This window comes from Eptatretus burgeri, chromosome 5 (genome assembly GCF_056783735.1).
Source record: "Eptatretus burgeri isolate ZD-2024b chromosome 5, Ebu_testis_v1, whole genome shotgun sequence".
NCBI lineage: Eukaryota > Metazoa > Chordata > Myxini > Myxiniformes > Myxinidae > Eptatretus > Eptatretus burgeri.
The window spans coordinates 26,949,900-26,977,338 of record NC_140965.1 but is presented as its reverse complement, the minus strand read 5'-3'; the positions used below and the strand labels follow the sequence as shown (position 1 = coordinate 26,977,338).

General features: G+C 41.6%; 1 protein-coding gene across 2 annotated transcripts in view; it reads left to right on the top strand.

Annotated features, from left to right (window-relative positions):
• LOC147026121 (synaptopodin 2-like protein) overlaps positions 1 to 19,645 on the top strand; it is a 69,304-nt gene extending 49,659 nt beyond the window's left edge. For both annotated transcript variants that reach the window (XM_085881232.1, XM_085881231.1), the window contains 3 exons: positions 2,099 to 2,677; positions 11,151 to 11,740; positions 17,518 to 19,645. In XM_085881232.1, the coding sequence (XP_085737358.1) occupies positions 2,099 to 2,677; positions 11,151 to 11,740; positions 17,518 to 18,234 (1,886 nt within the window). In that variant the 3' untranslated portion in view covers positions 18,235 to 19,645. The remainder of the gene's footprint in view (positions 1 to 2,098; positions 2,678 to 11,150; positions 11,741 to 17,517) is intronic.
• The last annotated feature ends 7,794 nt before the right edge of the window (positions 19,646 to 27,439 follow it).

Sequence of the window (27,439 nt, the reverse complement as noted above, 5' to 3'; positions counted from 1 at the left end):
TGATCATCATCTCGATTCCTGATTGTCGTCTGTCAATAACTTACATTGCTTATCTGTTCCAAGTCCAGTAAACTCTCAATTTCAATAATTTGGAGGATCAGACAATTAAAGCTGTCCGTGCCCACCTAATCAAGGAATGGTTTGCTGCTATGTGCAGTGAAGGTTGCCAACTTGGTAGATTGTCATAACTACCTTGAATGTGGAGTTAGTCACGATATCTTCACTTTTGCTGGAAATTCAAATACTAAGTTTAAGTAAGACGAATAGGAGATATTTTGAAAGTTTCGATGAATTTTGGAATGCATTGTGGAAGTGTGAATTTTATTATCCATGGTAAATGTTTCCAAAGCCTCAGTTTTTAAGGTTCATCAGAATAACTACTGAACAAGAAACGTATCATATCTGATCACAAACAGCTGTTGTGGGTTCAAACCATTTCCGTCATTGTCTCGTAATTTGGTGCAAAGTCTGGTTTAACTATCAAGATGAAGAAGTCAAGCATGAGCGATGCAGTGCAAGTGCAGAGGATGTTCAAACCATGAAGCCACGGAAAAAAACGTCTTGGCTTCTAGTTTATAAGATTACGCTGATTGATTGAACGCCTTTCAAAGGAATTACATGTCAATGCAACACATAACTGATGAGTAAACATCAAACTACCAGAGTGCTACGTGTTGGCCTGTGATGTCCTGTTTCTGTAGAACAATGCTATTGTGCACAAGACCCATATTGTACAATTTCAATGAGTCCATTTAATTGAAAGATACACTAAAAACATGTGTTTCAAGGATCAGAATATTTCTCTCCAACATCTTAGGCCTCATGAAGAAGCTGAAGTTGTTTCTGCTTTCCTTGATTGTGTTGTGCTACACTTTCAGAATTCACAAAGGGCTCTAAATGATTATGTGCCAAAAATTACATCGTTGTCATTTAACCTCCGATTAAGATTAGAGCCCCTTACAGGAGAGGTGCAGCAGCAAGATGCCCTCTATAACTCCCTCAAACTAGGTTAGATATTCAGCATCCTGAATGTTGATACGACAGGAATTTCTGCCTGATGGGATCATGGGCAATTTTAAATAAAAAGAAATGGTCAATATACTAAACAAAAGTATCAAGGAGGATGTATTAGGGTGGGGGGGTCCATTAAACTGAGTCGGATGAAAGTCTTGTGAAAAAAAGGGTGTAAAGAAAAGAAAGGAAACTAGACCCTGATTTTTTTTTAATGCTGTGAACAAACGATCGATACACTTTGGTATATCACGGGCGATGAAAGTTGTGGTCAAACTTCATCGAAATCGTGTGTGTAGTTTGAGAGAAGAGAGGAAATACCTATTTTCTTGGATCAAAATCCCCCCCCCCCCGTGTAGACCCCCTTAATGAGCGCAGATTTTGATGCGATCAATACACCTTCGTTAAGCATCAGATGTGAAGCTTGTAGCCAAGTTTCATCAAAATAATGTGTTTGGTTCAAGCGATAATTACTGAAATGTTTATGGACTCACGCACTCACCTACGAACACTGCTCGATCACATAAGCTCACTGGAATAAGGTCCAGGTGAGCTAAAAATGAATGTGAGATGGATGAAAAAAAAAAGTATTACCCTTAGTTTTGGAGTTATACCATTTATAGTGCCTTTCCATTGACTAGACCTAACCATCTTACCACCACAATATAATGAGAGGAAAAAGAAGAAGAACCACTTCTTTCACAGCTTAAGATGCATCAGGCTTCTGGGGGAGTTCTTCCTTGGCTAGGGGGCACAAGCCTGGATGGGTTTCCACTCCGACGCAGGATCACCACATTAGCATGTACCGTACTAAATATATTATGAGTTGTGAAAGGTCGGTGATCTCCCCTTTAATTGTAAGGCCACTCAAAAGCATCTCTCACTTCCTTAAACCCATTCACACTCGGTAAAAACAAAGAACGATAATTCCAAAAAATCCTGCACAATTTAATTCAAGTGTGGGTACAAGTTAACACTTTATTTCTAGAAAAGTGAAAAATAACATTGCGAGTAATGATTGAAGAATGTCTAACTGTTGTTTCTTTTTGTCTTTTGCTGTTTTTTTTCTTCAATGATTCAATGGCAGAGTTACATCGCTCGGAGAGCTTGGCTGAGAAACAGCAGCGCGAGATGCGTCGGCGCTGCGAGACCATCGCATCATCTCTCGCCTCTCCTGGAAGCTCGGCAGCAGAATATGGTGCAGAGTCAAAGGGTGCTGCCTTATTTCGCAAAAGGCGCCGCCGTGTTAAGCACTACACACTTATTAGCTATGGTACGGCAAGCGAAGGTGTGCCTGGTGAAGAGGGAGTAGAATATGAAGAAGGTGATGAAGATGATGACAGAGAAGAGGAAGGTGAGGAAGTAAATTGGGGTTCCCAGGAGGACCTCTTCACAGGATGCAATGAGTGGGACCATCTTGAGAAAGGAAGTGTTGAGCAAGAAACGAATTCTGCAATTGATCCTGGTTTGGGAAAGGGAGCCAAGATGTTTGAAAGGCGACGGCAACGGCTTGAAGAGCTTGGAAAGGAGACGTCGCAGCATTGGGTGTCAGAGGGAAAGAACGTGGAAGACAAATCTGTCGTGGCTGTGCAAAATCATCCTCAGTTGAATGGTGGTACAACGTACACATCGCCCATGAATGCCATGCCATTTGGCAGAGCATCAGGTAAGACAATCCTGATAACTTCTTATCTGTCTATTCACTGCTTTGTTTATTCTTTGAAATACAGTGGATCGAATGAATCATTTGTGGGTATTCATTTGGTAGATATAATCGCACATCTTGAAATTGTTTTGCAATGTGTTTCTTTCCTATAATGATAAAATATGACAATGGCGGCCAGGTTAGCGTTCAAATATTATTATAATCACTTTGACAAACTTTGAGTGGGAATGTGGAACAAAGTTGGGGAAAGAAAGATGAGGAGGAAAACAATAAAATCTGCTGAAGGAATACAGACAAAGAGGGCACACATTATATTTGCATGGATTACCCTCACCCCCACCACATTGAGAAAATTTAGTTTCAGAAATCAAAAGGAAGGAAAATGGGCAGGAGGTATGAGAAAATGGAAGATAATTTCGGGAGAGAGTGTAGATTGATCTTCACAGACACTTACCATGGACCACCACCCAAATGGTCAGTGTGAAATGGTCACATGGGTTTTCACAAGTAATTCATATCAACACCAGTGCTGTTTCTGCCCTAAAGCAGGACAATATGTTCAGCATGAAGCTTGCGAAGACCCCTGACTTAACGCCAAATGATGTCATAGGAAGAAAGAATAGGGGGGGAGGGAGTCAAAATTGTCATTTTTCTGTATGTGGGTAGATACCTGAAGATACCTGATACCTGAGCAAGGTTTCAGCAAAAAAAAAATTGTTAAAAGGAAGGTCGATGTTGTACTCGACTATTCCAGAAAAAAACATGATTGTTCTTTGATTGGTAAGCCATTGTAAGTTTAACCCATTGGAGTGAAGTTAATTAATAAAAGTTCATTATAATTGAAGCCATGATAACTATTACTTACTCTTCTTATTAAGCGGACACAATTATTCCCACGTTCTTGTGGGGTTGACCAGGGCAAACTCGGCCTGAGTCGTTCTCGAACCAGCTGGCCAGGCCTGACGTTCAACGAGGTAGTTAAAGCAGGAATTTGGAATTTGTACATGGTGCCAGCAATGGCTCGCCGATTCTTCGTGAAGGACACCGTGGGATCTTTAATGTCCACCAACTAATGCCAGCAGACAGGACTTCGTTTAACGTCTATCCGAGGGAGGACACACACATTGATGAATCGCCATGCCTGTGAAACACCGATATGATCATTTATAGCCGGGTTGGGATTCAAACCTGAGCTAGACTGGTTAGAGGTGAGTGTGCGTGCCTCTAGGCCATCCTGCCAGCCCCATGATAACTATTATACTTAATGATAAGAAATTATATCTCGAGCCTAAACCTCATTTGAAAGCATATTTTCCCTGGAAGTTTGTCCATCAAAGTGCACCTTCACACTCATCTGTCATGTCTCCTTCCCTTGACTACGACTCCTCATACTGAATGCTAAATGATTACTCACTGATCATCACATTGGGCTTTTCCAAGTCAACTGTGGGTAATATCCTTGGGAAATAGAAGATGGGAGGTCGTTTTTCATATTGAAAATAGGAGGGAAGAAAACTGCTGGAAGCTCAAGGTATATGAACCTTAAGTCTTAAAACAGCACAATAAATGCATCGAAATTTGGTAGAAAGTGGTTGTGACATAGTCTTATGACCAGTGGTGAATAAATAACCTTGCATATATATTTCCTTGGTCTGGTGTCGGCTTCATGGTTAAGGTGGGTGACTTAAGATCCTAACGTTTTGAATTCAAACCCCAATAAGGCTGTTGAACTAACACCAGGTGGGTTGATTCAGTGATACCATCCAAGTACTAGCTCACTGGGGTAATAATCATTTGGGGTAAACATGTGTTGTCAATGAAACTGCATTGGCAGCCCCATGTGCCTTCCAGTGTAAAAGGAATGGTTTTATTATTATTATCTCCGCCACCAAAGGTGAAGGAGGTTATGTGTTCACCCCTCTGTGTCTGTTTATCTGTGTACTAGTCCAAGAGCATTAGGGTTTAACCTGGACATTTTTGGTAAATTGGACCTGGCGAGCCATTGCTGGCACCATGTACAAATTCCAAATTCCTGCTTTAACTTTTGTCAGGTCAGGTTCGATCTGTGACCTGCTACAGGTACCATGTAAACCTGTACTAACCTGTTCCATGGTCGGGTTGTCGGCGACTAAACCGTCTCCCCCACCAGGTTTTCTGGTGAGGAGGGTGTTTGGATATGGACACCCAGCAGGATTAAAAACAAAACCTGTCAAAGGGCGGAGGAGCTCCTTGTGAGCCAACGGCCATCCATATCTAGTGCCCAACTGTGTCTGCGGACGTCCTCCTGCAGTTGGGTTACTTCTTATTAGGAGGTTGGTGGCAGGATTTGCACTCCAGCCACCGTAAAACGCTTCATTCCGCAAAACGCAAAAACGCAAAAAAATCTGAAAACCCACTCCGTGGGAGTACCTCCTGTGCAGCTTTCCTTCGCAGGGCAGCTCACCGGATGACGGGATTGGGGCAAAGCTCTTCGGGACCCCAATCTTTGATAGGAGGGAAACCACGGGGTAACATCCCTGGGTCAGATTGCGGGGGAGTGTGTCGCAGTGGTGCTGAGGTGTCGTCCACCAGACGGCGGTCTCCTTGGGTTAACCTGAGGCGGTCCCTTCCGGGTGGGTGCCTGGAATGTCCTATCCCTAAGAGAGGATGATCACCTGTCTCTGTTATCATCTGAGCTCAAGCGTTTGGACATCGGGATTGCAGCTCTCTGAGGTTCGGAGACCGGATTGCGGCGAGACTACTATTGGTCTGGTCGCTCTGATGGTTACCATACCCAAGGAGTTGCTGTAGCTGTGTCCAATAAGCTGACCCCAATGATAATTGAGGTAACACCGGTCAACGAGCGTATTATGAGATTAAGGATTCGTCACTCCTAGGTGTCATTTCCCTGGTCTCTATTTATGCTCCGACTGAGGCGAGTGATCTTACCGTGAAGGACGCATTCTACGCCACACTCGAGTCTGTGGTTGATCAGTGCCCCAGACGAGATACACTTCTAGTCTTGGGGGATTTCAATGCATCGACTGGAACTGATAGGGATGGTTATGAGGTGTGTGTTGGTCCCCATGGGTCAGGAACTATGAACCAGAATAGCACTAAGTTCCTTGACTTTGCAAGAAGTCGTCCACTTACGGTGGCTGCTTCATGCTTTAAGCGCCCGCAAGCTCATCGCTGGACTTGGTATTCCAACGCTGGCGGTGTGGCAAAGGAGATTGACCATGTCCTCATTGACGGTCGTTGGAGGATGATCCAGAACTGCAGGGTCTACCGGAGTGCTCAGTTCCTCAATACTGACCACAGGCTTGTTGTAGCAACTCTAAAGCTGCACCTTAAATCCTGGAGAATGGTACCATCCCAGCCTAGGCTGGATGTTGCCAAGCTCAGGGATGAGAGAGTAGCTGAGGAGTTTGCGAACAGGCTGAGTGGACACTTGGGGGGTCTGGGTGCTTTGGGGGTCCTGAAGAGTTGTGGAGCACCTTCAAGACCACCGTCCTTGATGTTGCCGGTGGATGCCTTGGAGTTCACCGCAGGGCAAAGAAGAATTTTGTCTCTCAAGGGACACTGGATACCATTGACCAGAGTCGCAGGGCCAGGCTGAATGGCAGAGCTGAGCTGTTCAGGGAGCTGAGGCGTAAAACTGTACGTGCACTGAGGGTGGACAAGGAGGCCTATGTGCGAGGAATCTGTGAGGGGGTAGAGCATCACCTGTGGACAGGTGATTCTCGTCCCGCTTACAGGGGAATTCGCGCATTACGTTCATCCAAGCCCATCCCTCGGAGCACTGCAGTTCGAGCAGAGAGTGGTAGGCTCTGACAGAGGAGTCTGAAGTGAAGGCCCGCTGGGCTGGTTACTTTGAGCGGTTGTACCAGGCTGACAAGCCAGCTGTCGAGCTGGACGTCAAGAGTGGTACAATCCCTGCTGCTGACACTCGAATCAACTGTGGAGCACCAGCGCTTGTGAAAACGCGGGCTGCGGTGAACCAGTTGAAACGGGGCAAAGCTGCAGGGATCTGTGGCATCCATGCCGAACTTCTCAAGGCTGGTGGAAATGCTGCACTCGCTGCCGTTGCATGCAGTTTTGTGCTCTGCCTGGAACACAGGCATCATCCCAACTGACTGGAAGAGGGGCCTTGTTGTCCCTCTCTGGAAAGGGAAGGGTGATCGCCAAGACTGCAACAACTACCGAGGGGTGACGCTGCTCTCAGTGCCGGGCAAGGTCTTTGCTCGGATAATTCTTGATAGGGTTCGCCACCATCTGCTTGAGCACCAGCGTCCAGAGCAGTCAGGCTTTACACCAAAGAGGTCAACGATTGACCGTATCCTTGACCTCGTGTCCTCACCGAACGCAGACGAGAGTTTTCGGCAGGGGCTGCTTGCAGCCTATGTTGATCTCTGTAAAGCGTTCGATTCAGTGAATCGGGATGTCCTCTGGAGGATTCTTGGTCTTCGTGGGGTGCCACCAAAACTGATCGATCTGATGTCTGAACTCTACTCTGGTACTGAGAGTGCTGTGAAGTGTGGTGGTACCATCTCTGACTTATTTCCAGTTGTTACTGGAGTTCGTCAGGGGTGTGTACTTGCCCCCACACTTTTCAGCACTTGTATGGACTGGATTTTAGGGAGGATGTCGGAGAGATCAAGTTGCGGTGCATCGTTTGGCAATGTCAAGATCTCGGACCTTGATTTTGCAGATGATGCAGTCATCTTTGCGGAGACTTTAGACATCCTCTTGGGGGCCCTCGAGGTGCTGAATGAGGAGTCGGAGCCGTTGGGATTACGGATTTCTTGGGTCAAAACAAAGATCCAGGCTTTCGGTGACATCTTGGATGCTGCTGTCCTGTCTGTGTCTGTTTGTGGTGAGGATGTTGAGGTCGTGGATAGATTCACTTACCTTGGCAGTGATATTCATGTCTCCGCAGGTTGTGAGCCGGAGGTCAATAGACGCCTGGGTCGGGCCTGGGGAGTCATGGATTCACTGGATCATGGGGTGTGGCGCTGCCGGTACCTGTGCGGGAGGACGAAAGTCCGAGTCTTCAGGTCCTTGGTACTTCCAGTCTTGCTCTATGGGTGCGAGACTTGGACTTTGACCAAGGATCTGAGACGGAGACTTAATTCCTTTGGTACCAGGTCTCTTCGGAGAATCCTTGGCTATCGCTGGTCGGATTTTGTGTCCAACGAGCGGTTGCTGAGAGAGACTCGGATGAGATTTGTTACCTGCATAGTCCGTGAGCGTCAGCTGCGGCTGTATGGACATGTGGCTCGTTTTCCTGACGCTGATCCTGCTCACCAGATTCTCTCAGCGAGGGAGTCTCATGAGTGGAGGAGGCCAGTGGGCCGACCACGTGCCTCATGGTTGCAGCAGGTTGACCATCATCTCAAGGAGATGGGGATGGGCCTGGCATCTGCCTGGGGGATGGCCAGACGGAGGCCCCTGGAGTACCGGCGGAAAGTGGATGCAGCGACGCGCTGTTCTGGCACATGCTCCCATACCTGACCTGATTTTTGGTAACAAGCTGATTTTTTCAGGAAAGGTCCAGGAATGTGTGTGAAATAACATACTAAAAGTCCTCATGAATCCTCCTTGAGCGTTTTCCGCAATCCAAGATGGCGTCCACAATGGCCACCATTTCCTGTTTTTCTCATAACTTTGCAAGTAGGTTTACCTATAACACATTTTAAATGTCTACACATATGTTTTGAAGTATAAGGAACTCAATACAATACATAACGGAAGATTTTGAAACACACAAAAACGAATAAAACCGCTTAAGCTCTTTCAGAAATCCAAAATGGCGTCTGAAATTGCTGCCGTTTCTGGTTTTACACCAAGGTACTTCAACACGCACTTTAAATGTCTTAATATATGTTTTGCGACTCAATGAAATGAATCATATACTTATTGGTAATTTTTCAAAAACACGCATTTACCAATAAAAACACTTGAGCTCATCCTGAAATTCAAAATGGCGCCCGAAATGCCCCTTTCCCTGTTGTTGTTTTCTCATAACTCTGCAACTAAGTAACCCAATAAAGCACACTAAAATGTCTATATATGTTATGGGAGTCAAGGAATCTAGATAAATTCTTATTCGCAGATTTGAAACACGCATATCTATACCAATAAAACTACTTGAACTAGCCCAAAATCCAAAATGGCGCCAAAGATGGTTGCAATTTCCTGTTTTTCTCATGACCCTGTGACTAAGTTACCTCAATATGCACTTTAAATCTCTAAATATATTATGTCTTGAGAAATAAGGAACTCATTCAGATACTTTGAAGTACAAAGGAAACAATAAAACCGCTGAAGTTCTTTCTGAAATTCAAATGGTGCTCAAAATGTCCGCCACTTATCAACACACTGCTGTTTTAGCCTGTTTCAAGAGGCAAAGACATTCAAAATAAGATCATGCTAGAGATTCAAACCTCAAAAGTTTCAGATGAATCTTTACCTTACGCATGCACACACCTAGTTGCATCAGTCATTGTCTTCATCGTCGGATGCTGTATCTTCAATGTTGATGTCCTCTGAAGTTGGGATAATATCATCGTCGGCATCTATAAGAGTTGGTGCTGTATTGTTGCAATTGAGACCACTGCATTTACTGCACATTGAGGTACAAAAGAGCCCAAGTTTCTTGCAGCTACATGTCATGCTTCTGCAACCATCTGGTTTACACCCACATGCCACCATGTTCAGCAAAGTGTCGGGTGCAACAGCAATGTCTGTTTCTACCGGGGTAAGAGTCCCGTCCTGAAATCGCCAGCCCCATTCTGTTGGAGATAAGGAGTTACCCATCCATTCCTGGACGGTAAGATAGGCGCGATATGAATGTTGCTTTGCTGCAGCACTAGTTGGAGGTAGACTTTCTAGCTGAAAGGATGAACTCAGGGAACTGCGACCGATTGCCCGTTTGTATGCGATGTGACGGTAGTCATCAAGAGATTCAAAACTGCTGGCTCCATAAAGCTTAAGAATGAAGCCTTCCCCAGCTTTTTCCACCTCGTCATGGGTGCTTCCACTGTTTGTGAAGGTATCCAGCAAGTCGTAGTCCCGCTTCTTGTGCACCATGTTGAAAGCTTTACGCTTGCCCTGACGATAGATCGCAGAGACCGTGTCACATCCCGTCACAGCATGAAGAAACATCAAGTGATTTCTTGTGTCCCCTATGGCATGCTGAATCTCATGAATGTTGAAGACCGTGACAGGATTACTGCGGCATAGCATGTACACATCTGTGAAAGAGGTTGCCCGAGCAACTAGCATTACCAGTAAGTCTGTGTCCGTACCAACGACAGCAACTGGCACATGTTCTGACTCTGCCAGTGCTAGTGCTGTGGAGACAATCAGGGTGTCGGCGTCTGCTTCTGCCTGCTTGACACATACTCCAGCCATGAGCATTTTGTCACGTAGAGTTGGTATAAGTCTCACCTTATTGTTGCCGTTGGCTAAGAAAGCTGCTTGGGTTGTGGTGGTTGGCATATCATCTTCAAATATGATGTCACTAGAGGTACACTTCTGAGCTCTTCGTTTCTGCTCAGCTACCTTTGTCGAAGTTGCGCTTCCATATCCATCAAACACCACCATTGATTGTGCTCCATAGTGTTTTAGGATGTACAGCTTGCGTGCTTCAGCATCTCTTAAGATGTATTCTAATGAGTTCCTCATACTTCAAAACATATATGTAGACATTTAAAGTGTGTTTTGGGGAAACCTGCTTGCAAAGTTATGAGAAAAACAGAAGAGGCGGCCATTTTGGACGCCATCTTGGATTGCGGAAAACGCTCAAGGAGGATTCATGAGGACTTTTAGTATGTTATTTCACACACATTCCTGGACCTATCCTGAAAAAATCAGCTTGTTACCAAAAATGTCCAGGTTAGGGCCTATTTTGACCTAATGCTCTTGGACTATACAGGATATCTCAAAAAGTTGTGGACGGATCCGGATGAAATTGTGGGCAGGTTGGGTGTGTGACAAGGAAGAATTGATTCAATTTTGGTGAAGATCCAAATCCGGATCCGATAAGTTTTTAAGTGATTCTTCACCATTGCGAGATTGGGCCAAAAACGATTAATAGCATAATATTTCAAAAATGTTTTGGGCCTAAAATGTTTTCATGGATCAGTTATTCTGTGGCGGAGGTATGCGCTCCACCGAGTGTCCCTCTAGTTATTATATATTTCCTTCCTGTCTGAATTATTTTGGTAATACAGTGTGTATCTATATCTGTACTTATTGGCAATACTTTTGAGTTGAAACTAACATTAATTTTTGGGTTATTTTATCACAATTCCAGAGATCTTAAAATGTCTATTATTTTTCTAACTATTTTCTAGCTGCTTCTCAATCACATTCTTTAAAAAAAATTCTGTCATGCTGGAAAAGTGAAAGATTTGATGTCTTTTCAGTTCTCCTGCTCCACAGACTGTAATTTTCCTATTCACATTGTAATGAAACTGTCTGTGTGCAGATCCACCTAAGCAATCAGTCACTTCAATCAAGGTGCAGTCAACAACGCACTCATCAAATGCCTTCAAGTCCAAGGAGCTGCTAAATGGCCATTCGAGTATTACAACATCCCCGACAATGCACCAAAGTCATGCCATTAACGGCTTTCCACCTTCTGAGGCTGATAGCCAGTCTCGGTCTACGGCTGTGTTGAATCGTAGTCCACGGCCTTTCACACCAGGTGGCTTCGGGTCTGTTCCTCGACCATCAATCAAAGCAGTTGAACCATACGTCTTGACCATGCTCACACCTGATGCCCCTGTTGCTTCCGCTATACCAAAAACGAACTTTAATCGCTACCCAGCCGCTTATCCAGGCCGGAGCAAAGATATCAATGTCGCCAGTGAATCAATTATCAACAAAACCGATTTGGAAATGCCTGCACGGGGCCCAGCTCAACGGCCTGCTATCCTGCTGCCTGTGGGTCAGAGCCTTATGAATCGTGAAAGTGAGACCCAACATGCACCCCAACCAACAACACCAAACACAGAGAACTTGCCTCCGCGAGAGCAACGCATTTCTATCCCTGCTGTGCATGCTGGAACTCTTCAGGTCTGACAATGTGCTCTCTTCTTTTTTCGCTCTCTTTAAAATTTGAAGTAGTTGTGTTTCCATTTATTCGAGTAAGCTAAGGCACGCAGCATTCCATCTCTGAGACTGTGCCGTGTTGGTTGCATATTTTGATGCTTATCAGCCAAGAGCTTACAGAACTCCTGCCTCGTGAGGCATTTCATATAAAAAGTACATCCCTATGTAAGTTATGACTTGAAGAAGAAAGCTCTCTGAGCTTTGGTTATAATATTCACCGCAAGAAATAGAATAACAAAAATATGCTGACATAGCAAAAGGCCACTTAGTCCACAACACCCATGTCTCTTTTACATCCTGTTATCATTCGTTGAACAGCACTAGTTCTTATATTTCCCAATATTTATTCTTTGGTTTTGTATGTTCTGATTCCTATTATGAGCTATGTTCACCTCATCCATAAACTTGCCGATGTTCGACACGAGTATTTGGACACTCTCCAAAATTCCCCTTGATCATCCATGACCCATGACTGACGTCATGTCATCATCCCATTCTCATCAAAGCCTGCCTATCCTAAGACTTGGAAACTTGTGAAATAGGCCACAGGTGTCTGAAAAGCAAATTACTCGTATACAAGTTTAAAATTACAGAACATAAATTGTTTTTTACAATTTGTTTAAACACTTTTTTTCTTGTTCCTTTTTGAGAAGCATTGGTTCAACAGTACAAGAAACATTTACAATGAATATACACAGTCACAAGAAAGTTCAATTATTTACATGTAGATGTTTGGAGCGTGTCCCTAAAAGCCCTACAAGGCACTGAACAGTTTGAGAATGCTTCCTTGAAATATTCAAGAGAGCCAACAAGGATAAACCAACAGATTATTCCATTTCACTTTGGCCTGTTCCCAACAATGTATTTATTTTTCTCTTCTCTCTCTCTCTCTCATTATTTGTCTCTCTGTCTTTGTCCTCTCTCTCTCTCTCTCTCTCTCTCTCTCTCTCTCTCTCTCTCTCGCTCTCCCGAGTCTCTCTCTCTCTCTTTCTCTCTCTCTCTCTCTCTCTCTCTCTCTCTCTCTCTCTCTCTCTCTCTCTCTCTCTCTCTCTCTCTCTCTCTCTCTCTCTCTCTCTCTCTCTCTCTCTCTCTCTCTCTCTCTCTCTCTCTCTCTCTCTCTCTCTCTCTCTCTCTCTCTCTCTCTCTCTCTCTCTCTCTCTCTCTCTCTCTCTCTCTCTCTCTCTCTCTCTCTCTCTCCCCGCCCCCCAAAAAATGCAGTAACCTTTAATAATAAAAAAATGAGAAGCTCAAGCAAGCGTTGATCAAACGTCACTAAAGTTTGTCGTTTGTAGAACTAACCCTTACATCAATGTGCCAACTATGTTTGCAACTTGCTTGAGTAATATGTGTAAATTGCTGTATTAATGTCACCAAAAGTGCCTGTTTATGTTTTCCTTAAATCAATCAATATTAAATTGTCATAGTAATGCAATCATATTTACATGGCTTAATGAAGGGATTTTTCATGTTTGCCATTTGTAGATATAACTTCAAGTCAGTATGTATGACCAAAGCCCGATTTGTCGAACAGTAAAGACATTCCATGTTGCAACTCACAAATGAATGACCTTGTGAGTAGCTCTAATTATGTTTGCTTAGCTACAGGAATTCATTTGTGCCAAAAGTTCTCTGTCATATCAAGACCTATCAAAAAGCTTTATAAGGATATGGCTAAGAAATTTAAAACACGACAATCGTGACAAAAAAATATAGGATGTCCATGTTTCAATGGCTTCTGCTTTGATTCCTGACCTGACAACAAACTGTCAGATTACAGGTGCTTCACAGGCAGCATCTGCCGTCCCTCAGATGGTCGTTAACCAGGTGTCCCATTTACTGGCATTAGTTGGTGGATATTAAAGATCCCACGGCATCTTTCCTGAAGAGTCAGCGAGTTATCGCCGACACCATGAACACATTATAACCTCCTGCCACCTTCAGTTGAACATCAGGCCTGGCCAGCCAGTTCATAAAAGACTTGGGCCAAACCCCCCCCCCTGCCCCCCACAAGAAGGTGTGATTGTCACCATTGAAGAAGTAGCTGTTGTAGTGGATGTTTTGATCGCTGTTTCATGAGCCAAATCAAACAGATCTCTGAAAGAGAATATCAGAGGAATGCAGGAAGGTTGCTGGAGAAGAAATATTACAAGTGAATAAAGTAGTGAAGAAAATAATGGGTACTGCCAAGAAAAACTACAGATAGAACATTATTTTACTTGCGATTTATAGAGATAGCACAGTCTTTTCATCAGGAACATTTTACTCGCCATACCAAGTTTCCCAGAGGACTTTAAATGTCGACCATGAGAGTGCAGTGGGCCCACAAGTATTCCTTCCCAGACAAGACAAGATAATCCTCACTGAAGATCCATTCGTGTTGTGTCGTAAAATACTTCAAGAATGAAGAATTAAATATTCTCCAACGGTTTTATTCAAGCAAACATCGGAACATAACAAGCTTTGCACTGCACACCTCCTGACCTCTCACCCCGAACCCTTTTTTCCTCATCGCACTCTCTCGCGTCCAGTCTATGCACAACACCACACATCCCCCTTTCTTTAGGCCCAAGTCACATTTGCTCTACGGCGAGGATACGGCGGCCGTACGCCTTCTGAATTGACAGAAACGTGTGGCGGCTGCAGAGTTTCTGAGGTGGCCTCAGGGTAGCCCTACGCCGTTTGGCTATTTTTTAAAAGGCCGTAGGGTTCGCCGTGGAATTATAACGCGGAGTTATAACTTTTTTCATTTCTACGTTCGCCGTAGCAATTCGACAAGCCGAAAAAAAAAACTGGTGAAAAAAAAAATTAACCCACTCGTTACCGTCCATCTGGCCGCACGTTCGCCTTAGGGCCCCCTGCGGTCGCCTTGTGGGCACCTTGAGGCTACCTTGCATCTGCCTTGAAAATTCTATGGCCGCCGCAGGGCCCCCTTAAGGTCACCGTGCGACATCAAATCAAGGACCGTAGGGCAACCCCACATTTTCGGTCTCCACAATTTCTAAATACGCCGTGCGGCTCCCCGGAAAATAAAAACATATGTGACTGCTACATTTTGTGACCGTGGAAATACTGCGGCCGCCATATAATTGCTAGTGGCCGTAGATTTTGGAGACCCCACAGCCGCCGTGGCAAATGTGACTTAGGCCTTAACCACATGCATACAGTATCTCAGTGGAAAACAATAATATCAATGAACTGGAAGTTGAAATGTAGTAATTGCCACAGCATGGTTTAACCATAAAACAAGCAGTCATAGACTGGTACTTACGAAATCGTCAACTTGACCTCTGACCTTGTCTAATAAAAGCTGTCTCGAGAAAAGGTAGCGATGCAAACCAGAAGTTTCTACGATGATTCTGTACCAAACCATCAAAAATCGAATGTTTGACCTCACTGTGACCTTGACCTTTGACCGATTTTGACCAAAATCTAATCAGCACTAGCCATCACCCTCCTGAATCACGTGGTGTAATTTGACATTGGTAGCTTCTTCCGTTCTTGAGTTATCGTGCCTACAAACAAACACACACACAAACAAACACACACACAAACAAACACACACACAAACAGATGACGGAAGTCATCAATATACTTACGAAATCTTTATATTTCGGAAGTAACAAGTCTTAATAAACATGGCAACAGTTTAAATTAGCTTCCTTTTCTTATTCTCAAAGAACTTTACATTACATCATCACATAATCTTGAGTCCAGACTGGAGGTCTGCAAATTCTGGCATCCAGGCCGACCGGCACAGATTCTGATATGTCTTGCACTGGTGGTGCGGTGATGTCAGGAAGGAGTGGTATCTCGGCATCTTCTCTTGCATTCCTTTGACAGGTAGAGGCTAAATGAGACACATTCCAGATCCGTCCTTTTCTGGGCATCCATAGTAGTTGTCTGTGTGACTTACAGATCCACATCTATAACACGTTTTCCTTTGAGCCGGTTGAGATCGCTCATCTGACATCCCGCTCACAGCGAGTCGAAAGGGTCTCTTGCTGCTCTGCTAATCCTGTGTCTGAACAGGGTGTATGGCCTGTATGTCGCGAGCAGTGCTTTGGCCTATGATCTGAGCCTCCACCATTGCCGACTAAATCTGTCTTGCCATGGTTATCGTTTTCTGTAATGTCAGTTACATTTCCAGCAGTAAACATTCTCGAATGTGAGGCGAGTTTGTTTCTCAATGAGTGGGTCCTGGATCTGCCAGCTCTCCAAACTCACATGTGATGACCATCTCCCTTAAAGAAGCAATATATTGTTCTGTAGACTTGCCATTTTTCTGACCACATTGACGAAATTTATATTGTTCTGCCATGACATTAACTCTTGAGACAAAAAAGTTCCTCAAGGCCGTAAGTGCAGTCTCATAGCTTTATCAACTACCGTTGGTGTATGGAAGAGTCTCTGACCTTCTGTGCCTAAGCAATATATCAAAAGTGCGCGCTTTCGGGCATCAGCTCGTGCATTCGCTTGTATCACCAGCACGTAGTTTTCAAAGACACAAGTCCAAGCCGAAAAGGCATTGAAGGCTCACCGGATTTTGCAGAAAGGGTGTCAGTAGATTCAAGTTCAATCCCATCCTCGTCACCAGTTTGATGTATTGTAAAATACTCCAAGAATGAGGAATTCATTATTCGCCAATGGTTTTATTCAACCGAACATCGCAACATAACAAGCTTTGCACTGTGCATCTCCTGAGCTCTCACCCCGAACTCCTTCTCTCATCCTTTCCCCCTCTAGCATGCAGTCTATGCATACCACCACAATTAGTAAGCCAGCTGGGCTTTAACAACAATCTGATCGCAACATGGCAATTATTATGGTTGTAACTCAGTTTTCAGAAGTTTAAAATCCAAATCTTTAAAGCTGCTTCCTTTCACCAGATTTGAACGGACACCTTCTGGGATATCAGAATAGTGTCTGCTTCACGAAACCACCATCAGAGCCGCCTTGATAACCATGTTTATTTTGCATGGGCTATAAATCCAGGAGTCCCATCTGCATAATTTCGATTCCACTCAAAAATGAACTTGCAATGTTCTCTGGATATATCTTTCATAAAAATAGGACTTTGGTCCATAACTGTGGACATGTAGACTCTGCCTGCCAATAGACAAAAATGAATATGGATGTAAAATGCTAGTTACATAAATGGGTTCTAATGGCAAGTCTGTGAGGTTAAATGTAAAATCGTCAAATGGGTATACAAAGATAAGTAAATACATAATGTGATGTTTATACTATGTGGGCCTAAATGGTCTCTTTTTGTCAATCTTATTTCCTTCAGACATATGATACTAAAGCAGGTAGTCTATTGCATGTGTCTTGTTGTTTGTGTCTGGTGTGCTTTTAAAAAGCATTCTTATGTGTTTCAATGTGTGCTCTAAAATTGAAAAATTTCCAAATAATGTCTCATTTATGTCAAATAAAATATTTCTTATGGTGAACATTTTCCTGGAAAATACAAGTGATTAATGCAGAGTGTATCAAGTTTGGTCCACGAGGAGTAAGTGTTTTGGCTCTTTTGACATTTACAATTTCAACACGATGGTAAAAACATGACAAAATTATAAAAAAAGACAAATGTGTTCAAACGAAAAACTATTTTCACATTACATATTGCTTTGGCTGCAAATAATTTTATAATACTTTTCTGCAAGGTTATCATTCAAGGGTGGTATCTCCATAGGTTATTGTGAAGGAATGACACTAAACACTTCTGTACTTGTTCTTTCCAGGAAGCTACAAAACGACCCAAACAAAATGTTTACAACTTTTCGGAGGGTGTCAAGGCTTCCCAGAATTCAGAGCAACAAAAAGCAATGCAAAAGCGTGGATTCGAGTCTTGTCCCGAGGAAGACTTCTTGAGCTTGGGAGCTGAGGCCTGCAACTTCCTGAGAGCAGAGAAGATGCGCTCACCACCTCCCATTGCTCCAAAACCCGCTCGCCCAGGCAGTGCCAGTGACGTCTCTCCTCCAATCACTTTAGAAGGACGTGGAGGGGCTTTATTTGCTCGGTGTCGTAATCGCTCTGACCACTTTGTGGTTGATTCGCCACAAAATGCATCTGGGGCTACAGTCTTGGCCTCACATTCAACATCAGCAGCACAGGCTTCAGAGGAAACTTGGCAACCAACAGCTAATGTTCGTTCTCTTAATCTTTCTGGGAAAACCAAATCTGCTACCTGCTCAGAGGTCTTGGTTAGTGCTAGTCCACAGCAAAGTTCTCCACGACCCGTACCTTTCCAGGCTACCATGGCGACATCGATTCAGTTTACAAGAGAGCAACCTAATTCAGGGGCCCCTCCAGCACCTTCCGCAGACACCACAAAAGAGGCTTCATGGCGACCCGTCTCAGCATCAGGAAGCACATCATCAAAAGGCCAAGCCACATTCTACGTGCGCAAGCTCGGACTGCAGAGTCAGGTCTGGAAGCCCGTGGCATGTCAACCATAACAGCTTCATCATTTTCTACAGTCTACACCCAGTGGTTTACTTTCATCTCTTTCATCTTCCTAACAGTGCTTCTCTTTCAGTTTCCCACTTGCTTGCTTGCTCTGCTCTATTCAGCTCTTGAATTCACTGTACATTTTTAACATAAATTGTTGAAAGTACACTTGACCATTGCCCCTCTCCCCTTTTGGGGAGTGGTCCATGGTAATGCCCTGTGGAGAACCCACTCATAATACGTATCCTTGCAATTTCTCTTCGGCCTTCAAATACTAATCAGCTTTTCTGATATGAACCCGTGACGTGTGTTCCCATTAAATAGTGATGGTTAATTAGAATCATCACATTTTAATTCTGTTGGTAATACTCATCTTTGACACAGGTTTAAACGTATATCACAGTGCGAAATGTTCTCACCTCCCCCACTGGCTTTTTGCTGACATTGCAATGCAAGTTGTTAGAAACGTTCAGACGTGACATAACGACACTACTGTAAACAATAAATAGGATTCCAATACTCATTTGTAATCCAATCCAATAAGTTTCACTGATATCAACGATATGCGGCACTTAACACATCCCACAATTTGCTTTCCCATGTCGTTCTATTTTCACTTACAGCTATTTGTGCTCTTTTCCGTCTGCATTGTACATTGTTATTAGATTGTTGGACAGCTTTTAGGTGATCCTGTTTGTAGACTGGCAGAGCTAACTTCTCTCATTGGGTAATATTAAGCTGCATAGTCATTGCGATAAAAATATTAATTTTCCCATTATGAGGTGTGTTTGGCCGATTCGTTTATTATCCAGAAATCGGCATCCTATTTTCTTGGGTACGTATGGAACCTTGATGATTACCTACGTATTAGAAACGAGGTATATGTATCTTCAATTTTCTGTTGCTGACTTCAACAAGTTTGCTCCAATATTAACAGACGATAATATGAATGTCAAAATAGTCGAAACAAAGATGTACTTGCCCAAGGTTTAGATATTAAGATAAGCAAATATTCTGAAAGAAGGGATGGGAGTTTATTTTGTTAAAATTTTTTCTTTTATTTTTTGCATGATGCTCACACAAAATGACAGTTTCAGTGAATGTGAGGGCGAGTAAAGTATTCGATTTCAAGCATGATGTACAAGGCAGGAAGTCACAGCATCGTCAAACGAATACAAGGGCACAAATTGTGGAATATGAGGGAAGCGATTACATACGAAGGGACATTTCACCGAGAGTCGATGATTGCACCAGCATGAGGATTGTTTCATGGATGTGGATTAAGGGCTAAGACTTCCAATGAAAAAGCTCAATGATTGTATTTTGATGACAAATTGCCTGATTTTGGAGATCTGAGTTTACTTGCTCTATTTATTGTGCTTCCTTTTCCATTAAAACTTTTCCCTTTCAACTACCTTTTCTAAAGCCTCACTATTCTTTTTCTTCTTCTTTTTCTTTGCTTTTGCTGATACTGTTTCTATATTGTCTTCACTTTTTCAACGATAACATAAGTTTGACATTCTTATTCTTTGTACATGCAGTACTTCATTGTTTTGTAACCTATAGCTATAATGCTGCAATGAAATGTAAAAATTTCATGGTTTCAGATTGGTAACACGGAGTTCACTCAAACATATAAGCTTCACGTATAAATGTGACATGTCACCTCAAAGATAATGAATTACAGACAATTGTCAGAGAAGAACTGAAGAAAGACTTTTAGTCTTTCTTCCTGAAATCCAGTTGAAGGTAATTGCGGCCACATTGATGGCACGGCATTTAACTCAGTTATTCACTCCCTGTTGTACCAGGATATTTTCAAAATTATTCTGTTGCAAAAAAAATATTCTGGGAAAGCTTTTGCAGAAAAAAAAAATTAGTTACCATATTTTAATGTATGCTGAAGGATAGTAGTTGGTCTACGAGTCAAATGCAACACTTAAAAGACAAATCATAAAACGTTCACTTAATGAGATTTTCATGCAAATAGTCTTTGGTTGCTTATCACATGATGAGGTGGAGCGACCACACAGGTGTTTTTTTTTTTTGGTTTTTTTTTTAACTGCATGCAGACACAAATCAATGAACTGTTCCTTGATCAAAACTATGGAAAACCATCAGTTTTGCTAAATAATTACAACAGTAAATTCAAGCACTTTTGTTTTTATAAGGGTAAATTTGTGTTTATAAATCTGGTAAACAAGGGTATTTAATAGACATCATACTAGAATTTGAGAAGTGTGTTTTCGTATGTTTGTTTGATCTCTTTGCATTCGGGAACCACTGGATGGAATGAGTTAAAAACTGGTGGTTGTGCTTGGTGTGTCACCAGGAAGGTTTTAGGCATTAAAAATATTCATAGTCTTGGGGGGTTCAGGGTTGGGAGAAGACCCCAATTCTCCTTATTACCCTCACCAGAGGAGAGGGTATTGCATTTGGGTCTGTTTATTTGTTACTTGCAAAATTGAAGATTGTCAAGTATATTGGTCAGTCGATTTTGTTATTCTCTCTGTCTGTCAATCGCCTACAGGTCACAATTCTAAACTGATCGTCATGAAACTTTACCAAATCATAGAGGTAGTCTCACCTGAGAAACCTATTGATTTTGAGGTCAAAGGTCATCTTGAGGTCAAATTTCTAAAATCATCATTTTTCATCCGATTGACTTGAAATTTGAATAAGATGTTCATATTACTTCACTGAATTTGGAAACCAACTATTTTTTTTTAAGGTCAAAGGTCAACTCAAGGTCAAAGTTCAAAAATCATCAATTTTCAACTGAAAAATCCTCAATTTACATCCTATTAACTTGAGAGTTCAACAGGATTTGCAAAGTCCATCACTGAATTGGGAAAGCAACTATTTTTGAGGTCAAAAGGTCAAAAGTTAACCAAAGGTTACACTTCTAAAATCATCAAATTTCATCTGAAAAATTGACAATTTTCATCCGATTAACCTGAAAATTAAGCAGTATTAATTAAGCAAATTAATTATCAATTATTATTAAGCAAAGTCCATCAGTGAATTGGGAAAACAACTATTTTTGAGGTCAAAGGTCAACTCAAGGGCAAACATCTGAAATCATCAAATTTCATCTGAAAAATTATCAATTTACATTCTATTAACTTGGTGATTAAACATCAATTGCAAAGTGCATCACTGAATTGGGAAAATAACTATTTTTGAGGTCAAAATGTCAAAGGTCAAATCAAGGTCAAATTTCTAAAATCGTAAATTTCAATCTTAATGAAATTGACAATTTGATGGATCCATGGCAACCTTTGGAGAGGGGGGTGGATTTTTCAAGTATTGTGCTCTGCATGACGTCGTTTTCTGTTTGTTTGTCTGCACAGAACTTAAGTGCTTTTCTCCACAACCTCTTGTTGGATTGAGACAAAATTTTCACCAGAGGAGCGACTACTCATGCATAATGTTATAATGATAATTATGATGTCATAGGTCACGTGGTGTGGTGGTCATGTTGGAAAAAAGGAAAAACTTTGGACCTCTGTGTCTCTGAAACCACACCAAGGGAAAAAATTGAAACTTGGCACATAGCAAGTACTCCTCATGGGGAATAAGTGTGATTTTTAATGACATCATAGGTGCCTTCGTTATGATGTCATAATTGCATATGTAGAGCGCTATAGCCAATCTGTATGAAAAATTTTGAGGGATAAATTGGTCCACAGAAAAAAAAATTAATGATGTCATCGGTCGCGTGATTCGGCAGCCATATTGTTTTTTAGAAAACACTTCAAAAATCTTATTCTCTGAAATGGCTGAACAGATCGAGGCAAAACTTTAAAAGTATGACCGCCTATCCATAAGGAACAAAACATTCATACATATGATGTCATAGGTCACAGGGTTTGGCAGCCATATTGGATTTACCCTAAAACCTACATATATATAATTTTCTCCAGAACAGCTGGACAGATCAAGGAGAAACTTCACACATGTTCCCCAAGCATTGGTGATACCAGGGTATTCACAAATAATTGAAAAGTCACATGGTCTGGCAGCCATATTGGATTGAGTGAAAATCTTTCAAAAATTCTTTCTCTTGAACTGCTTCAATTGATATGAAACTTCAGAATTATGATCTCGAAGTGATGGGGAATACATGTTTTAAATTTTAACCTGATCGGATGCATGGTTTGGCAGCCCAAATTATTTATTTATTTTTTATCTGGGTTCTTTTTGATTTTTTTTTTTTTTGAATAAGGCTCACTTGGCTGTGTCTGGATAGGTTTGAGAGTAGAGGAGTAGCAGCTGAAACCTGAATCCTATCCAGGTTCCTCCTGATGACTCCATCTTTGCTTTTTACCTCTGCCACCAAAGGTGAAGGAGCTTATGTTTTCACCCCTCTCTGTTTGTCTGACAGTGTGCAGGATATCTCAAAACGTTGTGGACAGATTCGGATGAAAATTGGTGGGCAGGTTGGGTGTATGACAGTGACAAACTGATTAGATTTTCGTAAAGATCTGGATCCGGATCCGGATCCGACTACTGGAATTTTTTAAAGTGATTCTTCACCAACGAGAGATATGGTGAAAAAGTGTATGTATGTATGTATGTATGTATGTATATATATATATATATATATATATATATATATATATATATATATATATATATATATATATATATATATATATCTTAAAAAGTGGAGGATTTGGATAAAACTTGGTGCACACTTTGGGAATATGACAAGGAATAATTGTTTAAATTTTGGTGAAGATCCGAATCCAGATCCAATAACTTTTTAAGTGATTCTTCACCATTGAGAGATAGGACCAAAAACGATATATCGCACGATATCTCAAAAAGTTGTCTACGGATTTGCATGAAATTTGGTGGACATGTTGGGTGTGTGACCATGACAAAGTGATTCGATTTTGGTGACGATACAAATCCGGATCTGCATACGAGAATTATTTAATTTGTAAAGTGATTCTTTACCATTGAGCAATAGGGCCAAAAACGATATAGTACTGTATAGCATGATATTTCAAAAATGCAGTGGGCCCGATATGTTCTCATGGATCAGGCATTACGTGGCGGAGGTATGCGCTCTACCGAGTGTCATTCTAGTTAATTATGTAACACACTTGTACACATACAACACACAAAATACACTGCACAAAACTATACAAACACCACACAAAAGTCCTGGCAAGGGTCTGCAATCTCTAATTGCTCTTTTTCTTATTTAAATATGTATGGTGGGAGGGCCTTTTTAAAAATATGTATGGTAGGAGGGGTATTACAAGTCAAACTAAAATATGCCAATTCTGTGGGAATTATGCCATCTCAGGACATATTATTTGCAAGTTACTGTAAACACTTCCATGGGTCTCACTCTTGCAGAGAAAAAAAAAAGGACTTCAGAGCAGACATTATGGACATTTTGATTGAGTAACTCTCCAACTGTTTCACTGTACTACAAATGTACCTCAGTCAGCTCTCTGGCCAAACAGCAAATATGGCTGGCTCTTTGACCAATTTTCTCGAGCTGCATTCTGCATTCAATGTTCAGCATTAGTGTTTCACCTGAAACAAAAACGAGTTTGAAAACAGAGATATTGCTTTGGTGCTAACATTAAGGCTACTCGGACAAACTCAGTTTTGCTTTTTTTCTTCCACAAGTTGAAACATGGTGGATTCCTTCCTCATGTGTATTTTAAAACCAGACCTTTGCCTTGGCACATCCAGTGTTGTTCAGTGTGTAAAGGCATTTTAATGCACTCCTATGCATGATGCATCAAGGACATGTTCCAGTAGTTAAGGTTTTCAAACAAGGTAAATACCAGAACCAGGCCTTTATTTATTATTTATTCGTATGCAGCCTTTGGCTGCTTGGCTACATCATTTTCTGTGGGTGCAGCTGTGCCACTGCTGCAATACCCCCTCACCAGTAAGCTGGTACTCAATTCGCCAACCTCGGAAGGATGACAGGATGTCAACCTCCCTGGTGTTCAGTAAACGTTTGACAGGGGCATGAATTCAAGACCCAAGGATCTTAAGCTAACCACCTTAACCATTAAGCCAACAGTAGGCTTCAAACAGGCCTTATTAGAGAGAGACTTTCAATGCTGCACGGAGTGAAATGTATTGCAAAACTCACCAAAACATAGTGAGGACTTTTGAAGTCAAGGCTTTGTAAATTCACACTGAAATTTCTTCAGCAAAATCATATCAGTAGTATTTTCAGTAAAGAAAAAAAAAATCACTTAAATCTCCCCTCCCCCACCATGCCACCCCCCCCCCACCTCAACATTCACAATTATTGTTAAAATAGCATGTCATTGGTAGGTGTTTGCTTCGCTGCTTATTCAGAGCAACTGCTCTCTCAATATAGCGTTTCTGCTCACCAACAGCATATATGGTGGGGTTTTCAATCATTGTGAATTTCCCAATGTTGTGGTGAAACCCCAGGTGATTTCACATTTATGCTCCATTTTTACCATCAGTAATTTTGGCCTGTCGGCTCACATTAACGGCTATTTACTCGACGTGGCATTTGAACCTGAGCAAGCATGTGTGAGACTGCAGTCCAGAGGTTTTTAATGTTCAATTTACCACAAATTAACACAAGTGTGAAAGTGAATGTTAGAGCTTTCATGTACGAAACTGCTGCCACACTTTTTGAATTTGTCGCATCGCACTGTCATTCGATTATGCAATCGGGTTCGGTGTGGCCTGGTTCATTTGCATGGGAAATGGTGGGTCTGAGGGGAAGTATTTACAGCCTGGGAGATCATGCTGTCATCATGCTGTTCAGACGTCTGTCAGCGCTTAGTGGGGCTCTCTTCAGATTTGGCTTCAGTGTCCTGAGCAGTCAACAATTTCCTGCATGAACTCACATTGTTGAAGAACTTGAAATATTCTCTGCCATTTGTGGGGTTTTCTGGTGATGTGGATGACTTTTCATTATATTAAATGAAAGCCTGGTGTTGGCTTAGTGGTTAGGGTGGTGGCTTGAGATCCTAGGGTCTTGAGTTCTTGAGTTCAAGCCCCGTTGGCCACTGAATTAAAATACACCAGGAGGTTGACTCAGCCTGTGATCCTTCCGAGGTTGGCAAAAGCACAGTGTACTGGTAAGGGGGACACTGCATCAGCGGCATAGCCGCGTCCAAACCAATGATGCAACCAGCAGCCACAGGCTGCACTCGATAGAGATTATATTTAATTCCATATATATATATATATATATATATATATATATATATATATATATATATATATATATATATATATATATATATATATATATGAGGTGTGTTCAAAAAGTATCCAACCTTAATTTTTCGTGCGTAAGCAAATGAAGCTATGAAGGCGTGGTTTGGTGCACGTATGAAGGCGATCCTAATTCGTATGCGTGAATATTTTCCCGCCTGCAGAAGCTGTCAGTCGCCGACAGACCGCCGATGAGTGAGGAAGTGAAAGTGAGCGCCGTCGGATTTTCGTTTTTGACAAAATGGTGGAAAAACTTGAACGACGCTACTGCATCAAATTTTGTGTAAAGCTTGGCGATTCCCAAGTGGAAATGATCCGCAAGATTCAACAGGCCTTCGGGAACAAAGCAACGGGCACCACACAGATAAAAGAGTGGTACAACCGCTTCAAAGATGGTTGCACATCAGTGGAAAGTGTAGCACGTTCTGGTAGGCCCTCAACATCCCGACATGAGATCGTCATTGACCAAGTGAGGACCCTGCTAATGCAGGATCGTTGAATCACGATCAGAGAACTTGCAGACGAGGCGGGCGTCAGCATTGGATCCGTTCATTCTATTGTGACTGAGGATTTGGGCTTAAGGAGAATCTCAGCGAAGTTCGTGCCAAAGCTGCCAACGATCGAGCAGAAGCAACTCCGTTTGGAGATCGCACAGGACATGCTGGAGACTGCGAACAGCGATCCCAACTTCTTCAACACAATGATCACTGGCGATGAGACCTGGGTTTATGGGTACGACCCAGAAACCAAGTTCCAGTCATCACAATGGAAGCATCCAACATCCCTGGGGCCAAAAAAAGCAAGGAAGGTCCGCAGCAATGTCAAAGTCATGCTGACCGTCTTCTTTGACTCCAATGGCATGATTCATCACGAGTACGCACCACACGGCACAACCACCACCAATGAGTACTACCAAGAGGTACTGCGTCGCCTTCGTGAAGCGGTGCGATGCAAATGGCCGGACCTGTGGGCAGCGGTCAATTGGCAGCTCCATCACGATAACGCACCCGCCCATTCTTCACATTTGATACAGAGTTTCCTGGCCAAACACAACACACCTGTGCTTCGGCAGGCTCCCTACTCTCCCGACATGGCTCCGTGTGACTTCTGGCTTTTCCCCAAGCTGAAAATGCCCCTGAAAAGGACCAGATTTCAGTCCAGAGAAGACATCATGGGGAATGCGACGGACCAGCTGCACGCCATCCCAAAAGAGGCGTTCCAGCGCTGCTTCCGACAGTGGCAGAACCGTTGGGAGAAGTGTGTGGCAGCCCAAGGGGACTACTTTGAAGGAGATTAGTGTAAGTTTGTTGTAAATGGATACGAGCATTTTTCTGAACAAAGGTCGGATACTTTTTGAACACCTTGTGTATATATATATATATGTATATATATATATATATATATATATATATATATATATATATATATATATATATATATATATATATATATATATATATATATATATATATATATATATATATATATATATATATATATATATATATATATATATATATATATATATATATATATATATATATATATATATATATATATATATATATATATATATATATATATATATATATATATATATATATATATATATATATATATATATATATATATATATATATATATATATATATATATATATATATATATATATATATATATATATATATATATATATATATATATATATATATATATATATATATATATGTATATATATATATATATATATATATATATATATATATATATATATATATATATATGTATATATATATATATATATATATATATATATATATATATATATATATGTATATATATATATATATATATATATATATATATATATATATGTATATATATATATATATATATATATATATATATATATATATATATATATATATATATATATATATATATATATATATATATATATATATATGTATA